Source organism: Synchiropus splendidus, chromosome 6 (assembly GCF_027744825.2).
Source record: "Synchiropus splendidus isolate RoL2022-P1 chromosome 6, RoL_Sspl_1.0, whole genome shotgun sequence".
Taxonomy (NCBI): domain Eukaryota; kingdom Metazoa; phylum Chordata; class Actinopteri; order Syngnathiformes; family Callionymidae; genus Synchiropus; species Synchiropus splendidus.
In genome coordinates, this window is record NC_071339.1 from 2,786,392 (window position 1) to 2,798,076 (window position 11,685).

Here is an 11,685-nt window from a genome sequence, read left to right on the forward strand (position 1 = left end):
TGCGTGGTGGTGTACGCTATAAGTACCGCGACAAATTAGCAGGGCGGTCAAGTCTGGCGAAGATATCGTTTGACATGTTCCGCCCACCTGAACTATTGTCGTGCAACGCTGTATATTATTACACTTCACAGTGTGAAGCCAGAAGTTAAGAGACGGATTGTCCGGTCATTGGTTCTAAAGACGTAGTTTTCTCAGTCATCACTGTCAAACATGTCTTCATCAACGACTGTAAGTTTTTGTTACGTTCAACGTTATTTGTGCATTTAGCTCCCAGTGATATCTGGTGGAATACCGCCCTTGTCACGGTACTTTAACGTAGAAACATGTAGTGTGTTCGTCACGAAGGCATCGTTTTATATTTACAGTTCGCCATAGATCAGTCCAGTCATGTTTCGTAACAGTGAAAGTGTCGAGTCACTAAAGAGGTGCGCCAACACCGGCTGCTCCTGGAGGCTCCGGTGTGGCCGTCAACAGCTCTGACGTTAGTTTTCTTGACGAGAATAACAAGTCACCTGTGACATTTGCGTCTGTCCCTCGCAGTTCTCCGGCAGCAGAGAGCCAAACCAGCACCGGCGCGTCCAGTCCAAGCCGGGCTTCCTAGAAAGACTGAGTGAGACTGCAGGGGGCGCTGTTATGGGCATCATCCTGTGCTTGGTGTCCTGCTACCTTCTGTTTACTAACGAGGTGGGAAGCTCAGACGCACAGTGTCAATCGCCTGTCAATCATTTTTATGGCAGATTATACCCGGATCTGCTTTTCCAGGGTCAGTCTCTCAAGACGGCGACCTCGCTCAGAGAAGGTCTGGCAGAGGTGGTCTCTTTGGACAAACCTCTCAGCGTTGATGGGGTGAACAACAACCGTTTGGTTCACTTGTCTGCGCAGCTGCAGACCTCACAGGTACATCCCTGACTCAGCAGGAGGCTCGAAGTGAAATGTGTTTCACCCTCCAGTCTGATGGCTTCCATGACTTTGCAGCTGGAATTGTCCCATCGTGTAGCGTGATGACAAGTAGCTACAGATTTGATTGAACTAACATAATAGTTGCAGCAGGAGCGGAAATAATAATAATAATTATTAGTCGTCTCTCTGCTCCTTTTGATCTCTCCATATGTAAGATATATGTTGTTCTTGTTATTTGGACATGATTGAAACAAAATTAAGTGAGGCAAGAAGGAGGCAATACAGGTGGAAGTACTTCAAAATGTTCGACAATGTCGTAACAATAACATGTTAGCTATTAGGAAAACCATGCTGTGAGAAATTACTAATGTAAAGGAAATTGAATGAAATGTGTTTGTGTGTGCGTGTACGTGTACGTGTACGTGTACGTGTGCGTGTGCGTGTGCGTGTGTGTGTGTGTGTAGCCTCTCCACGATCCCAACTACAATGTGGTGGTTCACGCAGTGAAGCTGAGGAGGCAGGTGGAGATGTACCAGTGGGTGGAACAGCAGCAGAGCAAGTCAGTGGTCTGTCTGCGTGTCAGCACTGGGTGAGGGTGAGACCGGCACACGTCTGACTGTCATCTGTCCCTGGGATCCCTTTCAGTGACGTCGTAGAAAACGGAGAGACCAAAACGGAGACGACCTACTCATACAGTAACCAGATGACACCACAGAGGTTTGAAGTGGTTTGGATCTAAATGGTTTGTTGCCCTCAGACACCGAGTGGAAATCAGAGTTGGTCAACAGTCGCAATTTCGATAAGGAGATTGGCCACGAGAACCCGAGGTACTAAATGTGTCGGTCTGCTTTTGTAAAGCTTGCACACACACACACACACACTCACGCACACAGAGAAGACAATCCCTGCGAAATACACACAATGGGAAGTGTGAACTGAGTCGTGAGTTAAGTTGTCATGATCTTCAGCGCCATGGCGGTGGAGAGTGCGACGGTGGTGGCTCCTGAAGTCAAGGTTGGCCCCTTCACTCTGTCCAAAGGTGAGCTGAGTCAGCAGCTTCTCCTCCTCCATGTTCATGATGAGTAACGTCCTGTGGTTTGGCTGCAGGTCTGGTGGAGCAGATCGACGACTTCCACGCTCTGAGTCTGAAGGACTTGAGTGCGTTGAACCTGGACAGCTTTCTCACCATCCACGATGACTATTTCTATCACACTGAAAACCCACGCAGGCCCGAGGTGATGCACTCAAGAGGTTGCTGTGATTTTCATTTCACTAACTCTGCTTTCATTTTCTGTACAAGGTCGGTGATGTCCGGGTGAGCTTCTCCTTCGCTGGACTTAGCGGCGACACATCCTACCTGGGTCCGGCTCAGACTGTGAGTCACATTGAGATCATCTTAATGCAGCTGTTGGATCAACTTCATTTCATAACTGATGTGTTCATATAGACCAATGCAATATCAAGCTCATCCTTGGATTTGCGTCTTTTTCTTTCACTCGCTTGTATAAACGTCTCCCGCTAGAGGACGCCACTGCACATCTCTAGGTGTCATGCGTCTTTGCACCTTATGTATTCTGAAAATATAGCTCGAATTGTATTTAACGTTCGAGAACTGCAGTCAGTTTAAGTAAGCGGATATCAAAATAGTTGTAGAAGAAAACTACTAAAACAAAGTTATGTCCGTGACTTACTAATGTCGACACAAAGTTGACATTTACTTAAATTACATTGGTTCCGATGCAGCCCCTTTTCCATCCTCTCAGGGGCTTTTCACACTGCGGGTTCTGTGCAGCCTCGCACTTCTGTGCCACAGGCCAAGATTTTAATCATTTAAGTACAGATCCAGACGTCAGAAATGATCAATGAATAGTCTGGTGATCTTCAGTAATTTGGGGAAAATCTGTGTCTTGCCTCCTTGCAGTCCTCTTGCAGACAGCTGCGCTGAAGCGAGATCAGCAGTGAAAACTGTAGGGCGTGGCATTATTCATTTAAGCAAATCTGTCTGTCAATAAAATCAGGTGTTTACCAGCCTAATAAATGTTTTACCATGTTTTACACTTCAGCTAATTCTTGCAGCAAAGTAATGACAGATTTTTGGTGCTTGTCTGAGTGTCTTGGTGGTGTTTCAGGTCAGTGTAGTGGCCAAACAGAGAGGAGGTCAGCTGATCCCCTACAAGACCAGATCTGGAGACGCCCTGGAGATCCTGTACGAGGAGGATCTCTCTGCAGGGGTCAGGAGTCCGACTCACCTGTCGTGGCTTTCGTGGAGTTCAACTGTTGTCTCTTCTCCAGGAGGTGTTTGAGAGGGAGCTCCAGTACAACAGCAAGAAGACGTGGGGTCTCCGGCTGCTGGGATGGTTCCTCATGTTCCTTGGTATCCAGCTGGCCATGCGCATCATCTACACTCTAGGTAGGAGCTCACAGACTTCAGAGGCTGTTGACTGTTTATGTCGTTCCCTCATGTGTGTCACCTCCACAGTGGACTGGATCCCTCTTCTCCGAGAGCTGGTCTCCGTGGGACTGACCATCTTCTCTCTGTGCATCTCCTCCTCTCTGTCTTTTCTCATCATTGGATTTGGTTGGCTCTTCTACCGTCCCCTAGTGGCTGTTGCTCTGGGCGCTCTCGCCATGGTTCCTGTGTTTCTGGCCCGTTGCAGACTTCCTGCCAAGAAGCATCAGTGACTAGGAAAGGGGGTGGTTTTTGGGTGACCCTAACACCAAACCACCTGTGATGGAGAGGGAGAGACTATGATGAAAGCGAAGTGGAAAACTAGATGAAGTGATGAACTTCAGTCAGCACTCACAACATCCATGTGCCTTAGGACTTAAAATGTTTACAGATATTGAATCTAACAGTGTAACTTTTTGTCATGTTGACTTTCTATGCAAGAAAATTGAACCAAAGAGTTAATGTTACTCAGCTATTAAATGCAATCCATAATGTTGTTATCATACTATAAAAAGGTTGTGTGGTTTTGTGTTAAAAAAAGAAGAAAAAAAAGATCAGCACTGTTGTTTTTGCCACTCCTTCAAGCTCCATGTGCCAAAAAGTAAAAAATAAAAACAGCCCTTTAAAGATGCCTGGTTTCTTTTCTCTCATGTAACATGTGATTACCTCAGTGGGAAGCATAGTTGTGCAAGCATCAGCTTTGCAGATGGTCTAGACATGGTAAGAATGTGAGGTATGCTGGGTCCTTTCTTTTGGGCACTTGTTTTACTTGAGCATGGAAGCGATGCAACACCATAGAAATCACTTCAATACAGCAGTTACACTTTCAACACTGTGTAAGCTGCAGGCGGAGGGTCAGTGATGCTGATGCGAATATCAGGATGGAGCACGTCCCAATAGTGAACGCAACACTCGTCAACATTGAGCCTTTTCTTTTGTCAAAAGATAGTTGATGTTTTTAAGGTACATTGTGACAATACCTGTATTTCCTATGGTGAAAAGGAAAAACTTGCAGTCAGATGGTCAGAAGCACTTGGTTCTGTGTTTGTCTTTGATAGTTTGTAAGGTCAGCTGAAAACAATCAAACAAAATGTACCTTCTGTATTTTTCTAGATTATAAATCCAAATATTCAGATTGGAAGAGTCAAATTTCAACCTTGAATTGGTCAAGATGAATTGCGCCTTCAGGTGAACACACGAGACAGCCAGTTAAGATTCTTACAAAGTAATTTATTACATAAAACACTAAGTTTTAATTTGCATTTTAACAAAATGAGCTTCCAGTCTCAGTGTGCAAGGGTCATAATGCACACATGGTTTATAAATGCGGCACACAACAGCTGGAACGATGACGACGCGACGAGAAGGTGTTCGGCCCTTGTTGGCTGTGGAAACATTCCCGGGATCAGCAGCAGAGCATAAGCACCTCACTTATGTTGGCAGGCTGGAGCCCATGCGTCCACCGGCTGACTTCACTGATTTCAAAGTAAATGTTGATAAAGACGGTTTCAGATTATGGCAGATTTACTGATGTTAAAGTACAAAAAAAGCATCTTTCCATCACCTCAAAAATACTGACAGAACCTGACTACGCTTGCTTAAGACAAAAAAGTAAAAGCTTGAAAGCCTTTTAGTAAAAACTGGAGAGAACAGTCTTTGTGTAGGTGTGTTTGGGGGTTGACCTAACGCTTCCCTTCAGGAGTTTACAGCAGGGCACATTTACTGCTCTTCTTTCCCCTCCTGGCTTGTAGTGCCGCCCTGGTGGCCATCTCGAAGACTTCTCTCACACCATCCTTGGTCTTGGCGGAACACTCCATGTATCCAAAGGCACCGATCCTGTTGGCCATGTCCCGTCCATCCTCGGGCTTCACAGGCTCCTGGAAAAACAGCGGAATAGTCTGTCACTTCAGTTGTTGTGACTTACATTTAAGATGTCAGCATGGAGAGCAACGTCTGTTGAATAGTGAATGACAGTGGCAGCAGCTGTGTGAAACTGACCTGCTTCATTTTGGCCAGCTCTCTGCGAGTGTGATCGTCGTTGCGCAGGTCCTTTTTGTTTCCTACCAGTATGATGGGCACATTGGGACAAAAGTGCTTCACCTCTGGAGTCCATTTCTCTGGGATGTTTTCTGAAAACAAAAAGGTGAAACTTCTCACCAAATTCAAGTGCTGAAGCAGCAGTGAGCAGAGCTGACCACTCACCAAGACTGTCAGGGCTGTCGATGGAGAAGCACATGAGAATGACATCAGTGTCTGGATAAGACAGCGGACGCAGCCTGTCGTAGTCTTCCTGGCCGGCTGTATCCCACAGTGCTAATTCCACCTATGGAGGAGGCCAATGCATCACAAAAGGAAAGTCCACAAATGTTTGTCTTCAGACTGTCAGATTGTTGGATTTAACTCACATCCAGATCAAGTTGCACCAACTATATCAAACTATCCAAAAGAAGGACTTCATTTCTTGTAATATATTTAAATACTCTCTTCTGCACAGACAGATAAATATGGCAATTTTTTAAAATGTGCGGTTTGACAGTGTCAGGTTTTGGGCTGGATTAAATCGGTATATGATCCGATTTGATGCGAATAACGCGCCAGACTCCAGTGGCGACAACACACAGCAGTGTGTGTTGTGTTCAGCCGAAAGATGATACAAGCAGCAGCTGTAGTTGACATCAGACACCGAGCAAATTCAGGCCGATGAAGGTCTGAAATAAGAGATCGACAAAATGATTCATGCCTGTTTGCCATCAACTTCGATGTCAGCAACGTAGTTCTCGAACACTGTGGGCACATAGACCTCTGGGAACTGGTCTTTGCTGAACACGATGAGCAGACAGGTCTTTCCACACGCTCCATCTCCCACTATCACCAGCTTTTTCCTGATTGCAGCCATATCTGCAGGAGAGAGCAATAAAGGTTGTGACGATAACAACAAGAGCAGCAGAGGATCTAAACAGTGGATTTCAGCCGTGTTCAAGTTCAGCTGAATAACAATTATGCTTCAGATGTGTTGACAGACCGACTGGGTCACAAGGGAATGGCAACATTTTTCACTGAGAAATTGACTTTAATTTTCACCTTTATTTAACAACATATCCTTTTAGTCAGAATTTAGTTTGTCTCAGTAATATTGGATTTATAAAATCAGGTTCCTCCGACAGTCAGAGCAGTTGTACGCCTATCTACATGGTTATTCCAACTTGTATTTCCCAATTGAAAATGCAAATTTGTGTGAGCATTGTTTTGGTGCATCACACGTTTGTAGTCCCACTCTACCAGTATGGACTATTACACAACATGTCATTCAGGACATTCTTTGATGCAACACATGACAGAAAAGTGTTTTTACGAACATAGTGGATCAAGCAAGAACAACTGCACTCCAAACCTCTTGTCAGCCACTCAATTGAGTCAAGCATGAGATACGTTTGGTAGATAAAAATGTATTCTCAACCATGATATAACTCAATACGCCTCATGTACGACAGCAGCTGAAATATTTCCCGGTTTGGCAGCATGAAACACGTCTCATGTTCAACCACTAAATTTGTGCAACTTGTGTGAATTCACAAAGGAAGTGAATTGCAACCTAAATGAGAGTATAACAAACAAAAATGTACATTGTGTCCCAAGGAAAAGTGATTGCAGTTCAAAACTCAACTATAAGGCGAGTATCTGACCTTTTACACTGTCAATTTCTCGGCCAAACCTTCATATAACTTGCCAGAGTACACCAAACGGCTAGAGTTCCAATGACGTTCCCCAGTCAGGGAGGTTGGAGATTATGTAAACATAAACTCCAAGCAGAACCTCCCATACCACACATCGAATTTGAAATTCCATGCATATTTTTCTGCACCTATTTTACACAAAAAAGTTCTCACCAGTTATAATTGGGTCACTATATAGCAGTGTTTGGTCGGCACTTGTTCTCAACAGTAAACAAGTGTCCACACTATTCACAAGGCTGATTCCAGCGTGTAAAACATTCCCGTGAACTATGACACCTAAGGATTAGTAGCAAAATCTGGACGTATGTTCAATGATTTCGCATTTCCTTTCCCGATAACTTGAACAAACATTGTTTCGTTGGATTCATTTGACACTACTAGTTTCATGTGAAATTATATAGAGCGTTTAAGGCCCTAAAGTCCCTCAACGCTTGTGTGCAGTGGGGTTTGGCACCAAACAAGTCGAACGTCTGGCAGCGTCTGTGTTTACTTGACGCTAACTCGGTGGCTCGCTCTACATAGCCGGATGTGGAGCAAGTACGACAAGTTATGGACTGTTTGAGGTTGTTTAAATCCATATTCGGACGATTAAGTCCAACATGGCGCACTTCCAAACCTCATTACATTTCGGGCTCATGGTAGAACGTATGTATTGCACAGGAAACGCGTTGAAAACCCTGAAGTACTAGCCAGCATAGCTTAGCACAACGGAAGTCAACGAGACTTTTTCGGTCTGCTAACTAGCTGCCGATCGATTGCGAGCAAAAACTCCTCGACAAAACACGTACGCTAACATTCGGGGAAACCAACGACGTTTTCCGCGCATATAGCGTCGTGACTGTGGTATACTGAGTCACCTTACCTGGTTATTTCTATTTGTCTTTTCCAAGTTGTGCTTTGTTGGCCTCAGTCGGTGCTGGAGGATGAACAGACCGGAAGTGGGGGGGTGGGGAGAGACGACAATACACAGACGCACACGTTGTATTAGGATTGATTTGAACGTAGCCCGCACCTTATTTGCGAGTTACACTTGCTCCCCTCTATTGCCAGGTATTTTATGGTCGTTTAATGGCCAGGAAGTCATTCTTACCCTCATCAGCCTGATGTTTATTTTTTACTCCTCAGGACCAGTGATGATGAAACGCTCCATATAATTAAAACGGAAGATACAACAGCAGAGGTCCAACTTCATTTCGATCCTTTAAAAAACAGGGACTTGTTCTCACTCTTTCAATTCCAAAAGGTTCACTGAAAAGGTCCAGCCGCACAATTTTAACATAAGACAAGGCATTATAAACATAATAAAAACACATGTATGTTGCTTTATTTCAAACACAGAAATGATATTTTTGCATCATTTGTCAAAATGTATCGTCAGACAAATTGAGCACGATCATTTTCCAAATAACAGCGCAAAATGACATTCCAGTTGACACTGGTTGACAGAGAGAGGCAGCGATGGGCCTCAGCAGTGTATTAATAACTCCAGATCATCCTCTAATCCAGATAAGAGGCTTTCTCAGTTCCGCGGCTTGAAAAACAACGCAGGCATGTTTCCGTGAAACACCACACTCGTGGCTTTAACTTATTCTGGGTGGTCTTTTTGAAGAAAACCAATTTAAAGACCAAATGTTGTGTGAAATCACATGCCCTGAAACGCTGTTGTATCACCATGCCTCACAGCAGAGAACTAGTATGTGAACATCACACCATATGTCAGATTTTCAATTGTTCATCACACATTTTGTGTTGTTTAATACAGAGGCAGTTTGAGAGGTCGACTGACTGTGACTGTGTCAGATGTTCAAAACAGTTATATTTACAGCATGTATTGCTTTGCCTGTGACTTCGGCTCCATCTCGACCTCAGTTGTCACACATGAAACGGATAGCTTCGCAGGTAGCCCAGCAGAGGCTTTGGAAGTGGAAGTTGGTCTAAACAGTTGGTATTTCTGTTTATTGTCAGTCTGGTTATATGCTGCAGCGAAGGAAAAGCCTGAGGTCGGAGCAGAGGTCGCCTCAACCTTAGGAGAACTCCCTTGTCTTTTGTCGCGAACGGCGAGGAGTTTGAATCCGTCGTCGGGCAGATACCGTCCCGGGGAGTGTGGCCAGACGCAGTGTAGTGCTGGATGAGACTGGGGACATCAGGGAATGACTGGACGTCAGCAACTCCGGGGGAAATGGAGTTGAGCCAGAAGGACCCCCAGTTGTATTCTATCCGAACACTTGTAGGTCCGTGGCGAGTCTTTACCGACAAGGCTAGCATGTACTGAGGGTGACTGCTGTCCCGGACTAGAAATGTTCCTTCAGACATGGTCAGGAGAGCTTCTCGGGCTTCACTGGCTGAGATGGAGCCCCAATACCAACCTGTTTGGACAAGACAGTTGGGTTAGTAGGGATAGTTGGGATAGTAGAACCAAATCAAACATTTAACTGTGCTGTTAAAATACTCGTTGATTTCAATATTGCTACACTTCTGTTATTAATAATTACTTTCATATTGTCTTTAAGTTGTTGCACAAAACATGCTCAGGGGGCAATTCAACATTTTCTCTTTCAGTCCATATCATGTCTCACATATTAGTGTTGATGGTGGAATAAAGGATTAAAAATGTATCTTACAGGTGGTGATACTTGAGTGAACATCACATAACGTGTGGTAACTCTCTGAGTGCTTTTCTACTTCTCAACACAGCAGTCTTTCACCTGATGCCTGCCACTTCATTCATTTATGTACTGTCCGATATGTCAAAATCTCTCCACAACACTGTCATTTAAGTAAGTGTGATTTGGAGTGTCTAAGAGGTGGAACAGGACGGTACCGGACGTTTGCAGGTACTGCAAATTACTGGTGATGCGGACGAGATCCTCCGCAGCATTCGAAGATGGAGCGAGGTTTTGGGTGCTGCATACCATTCGCTCCGCATGTGGCAAAATGGTCACCTCCTGAGCGACCATGTCTAAGCCGTGACCTGTGAGGACAAAGCAAGTCATTCTTACCGATTCGGTGTGCAATCTTTCAACTGAAATGCTGTTTTAACTTTTTAGGAGTTCCTTTGATTTCCTGCAGTGTGAAAACTTCCCCAGAATCTGAAGGGACAGCCACCCATTCAAGTGCCACGCTCAGTTACATCCAAAATATAGATGACACTGTCTGTTGAAAGTCACTGCGATTTACCAGCCTCATGCATGACAGAAAACAATAACTGCAGGTTGAAATAAATACAATATTTATAATGGAAAACCACTGCAAATATTTGGGAGAGTTTATAAAAAAAATCATACCTATTACTTGCTCCTAACACCCAGTTTGTGATGGACTTGTGTTAAGTACTAGGAATAAGGATGCACATGGTGAATGCTGCAGGGAGTTAACTGAGCTCTGGTTTGCAGTCAAAAACAGTGGTTTAATGACACATAAATCCATTCATCCATTCACAGCTAGCGGGGTTCACAGTCAACCCCAATGCCTCTGTTTTTCCACTTCACCTTAAGAAAAATACTTTCATGTGAGATAAAACCATCGACCCTATAATATAGGATTCATCAAACATAGTTTAAGTTAAACATCGTGTTACCCATGACATAGCAGAGCTACAGCTGCCTATAAACATGTATTTTCACAACAATTTACATCATTATATGCTATATCAATGCTGCAATCATTTTGGTTAAAATGGCAAAAACATGGCTGCTATTTTTAGGATCACTAAAACACAGCTACTGGATGATTAATCTCGGATATATTTGAACAGCATTTGAAATAACTCCTACCTTGTATGAAGACGAGGAGCGATTTCTTTTTTTCTAAAAATCCGGAGGCGACCCGACAGTATGTGTCAGTAAATAATCGCAGACTTCGGTCTCTACACCGAGAGACTGTAAGAGGAAAACAGTTAAATAAAAAATAATAGATACATGCTGGACCTGCCTTAAAATGAGAGCCAGAACATGGAGACGGATTCGGTGAAATGCGGCTCTGAAACCCTCCAGTTCAGTTTGGACAACAGAGATTCCGAGAATCCGTTTCCAAGAAAGGTTTTGTGTTTCAGCGCCCCAGTGACGGTCAAGCCGAAGCCAGTGGGGAGGTAAAGCTACACGCTGGCAAACGCCCAACATCCGACAGTTTTTTCAGAATAAAGAAAGTTGCGACTGTTCCAGTGACGCCGAACTTGTCAAATTCAACAATACGCAATTCATTATAATATTCATGCGTCGTAATTAAAAATGTGGCACTTCACAGTACATGAAAATAAGGCATATCCCACATCCACCAGCATGTGCAAGAACGGGAAACTCAACATTTTTTTTTACCTGTAACGTATGTGCTGTTATAAAGTTCAGGTCAATACAATCCAGCTTGTTGGTTTTATCGATCAATAAACGTCATGTACAGAACGAATGAGGTGGATATATATATAATCATGGAGTCTCATAACTAAACTGCTCCAGAAAAAATCTGGGGTCCCTCATTTATTCTTGTCCTCAATATATAACAACAGTAACAGAGAAACATATTCATGTTCAAATAATCTTCAACACAGGCTGTAAAACTCTCTCAGCCACCGGAACATGCGGTGGCCAGCGAGGCCGGAATGAGGCA

The 11,685-nt window shown here is 44.0% G+C and overlaps 3 protein-coding genes across 3 annotated transcripts; 1 reads left to right on the forward strand and 2 right to left on the reverse strand.

The window, feature by feature from the left end:
* Positions 1 to 58: 58 nt before the first annotated feature.
* LOC128760552 (transmembrane protein 43-like) lies at positions 59 to 3,962 on the forward strand. Its single transcript, XM_053868033.1, has 12 exons — positions 59 to 228; positions 541 to 684; positions 763 to 897; positions 1,365 to 1,459; positions 1,546 to 1,595; positions 1,658 to 1,727; positions 1,869 to 1,939; positions 2,008 to 2,135; positions 2,201 to 2,275; positions 3,030 to 3,131; positions 3,193 to 3,310; positions 3,380 to 3,962. Exons 1-12 carry the CDS (start codon positions 211 to 213, stop codon positions 3,580 to 3,582), a joined length of 1,209 nt encoding a protein of 402 aa, XP_053724008.1. The 5' UTR covers positions 59 to 210; the 3' UTR covers positions 3,583 to 3,962.
* Positions 3,963 to 4,558: 596 nt separating this feature from the next.
* Positions 4,559 to 8,098, reverse strand: LOC128760567 (transforming protein RhoA). The gene is made up of 5 exons (XM_053868054.1): positions 7,946 to 8,098; positions 6,090 to 6,247; positions 5,552 to 5,672; positions 5,348 to 5,478; positions 4,559 to 5,226 (listed from the first exon to the last, which is right to left on the reverse strand). The coding sequence occupies exons 2-5, from the start codon at positions 6,243 to 6,245 to the stop codon at positions 5,053 to 5,055; spliced, it is 582 nt and encodes a 193-aa protein (XP_053724029.1). The 5' UTR covers positions 6,246 to 6,247; positions 7,946 to 8,098; the 3' UTR covers positions 4,559 to 5,052.
* Positions 8,099 to 8,238: 140 nt separating this feature from the next.
* On the reverse strand, positions 8,239 to 11,136 carry LOC128760564 (cytokine-inducible SH2-containing protein-like). The gene is made up of 3 exons (XM_053868049.1): positions 10,857 to 11,136; positions 9,905 to 10,054; positions 8,239 to 9,449 (listed from the first exon to the last, which is right to left on the reverse strand). The coding sequence occupies exons 2-3, from the start codon at positions 10,038 to 10,040 to the stop codon at positions 8,956 to 8,958; spliced, it is 630 nt and encodes a 209-aa protein (XP_053724024.1). The 5' UTR covers positions 10,041 to 10,054; positions 10,857 to 11,136; the 3' UTR covers positions 8,239 to 8,955.
* Positions 11,137 to 11,685: the final 549 nt, after the last annotated feature.

Excerpts from the sequence above, each read along its gene's own strand:
- LOC128760552 (XM_053868033.1), top strand. Across the intron at positions 1,940-2,007 it reads CCCCTTCACTCTGTCCAAAG|GTCTGGTGGAGCAGATCGAC; the intron begins GTGAGCTGAGTC and ends GTTTGGCTGCAG. Across the intron at positions 2,136-2,200 it reads AAAACCCACGCAGGCCCGAG|GTCGGTGATGTCCGGGTGAG; the intron begins GTGATGCACTCA and ends TTTCTGTACAAG.
- LOC128760567 (XM_053868054.1), bottom strand. The coding sequence starts at position 6,245 with ATGGCTGCAATCAGGAAAAAGCTGGTGATAGTGGGAGATGGAGCGTGT. Across the intron at positions 5,479-5,551 it reads CGACAGCCCTGACAGTCTTG|AAAACATCCCAGAGAAATGG; the intron begins GTGAGTGGTCAG and ends TTTTGTTTTCAG. Across the intron at positions 5,227-5,347 it reads AGCTGGCCAAAATGAAGCAG|GAGCCTGTGAAGCCCGAGGA; the intron begins GTCAGTTTCACA and ends CTGTTTTTCCAG.
- LOC128760564 (XM_053868049.1), bottom strand. The coding sequence starts at position 10,040 with ATGGTCGCTCAGGAGGTGACCATTTTGCCACATGCGGAGCGAATGGTA. Across the intron at positions 9,450-9,904 it reads GCAGTACCTGCAAACGTCCG|GTTGGTATTGGGGCTCCATC; the intron begins GTACCGTCCTGT and ends TTGTCCAAACAG.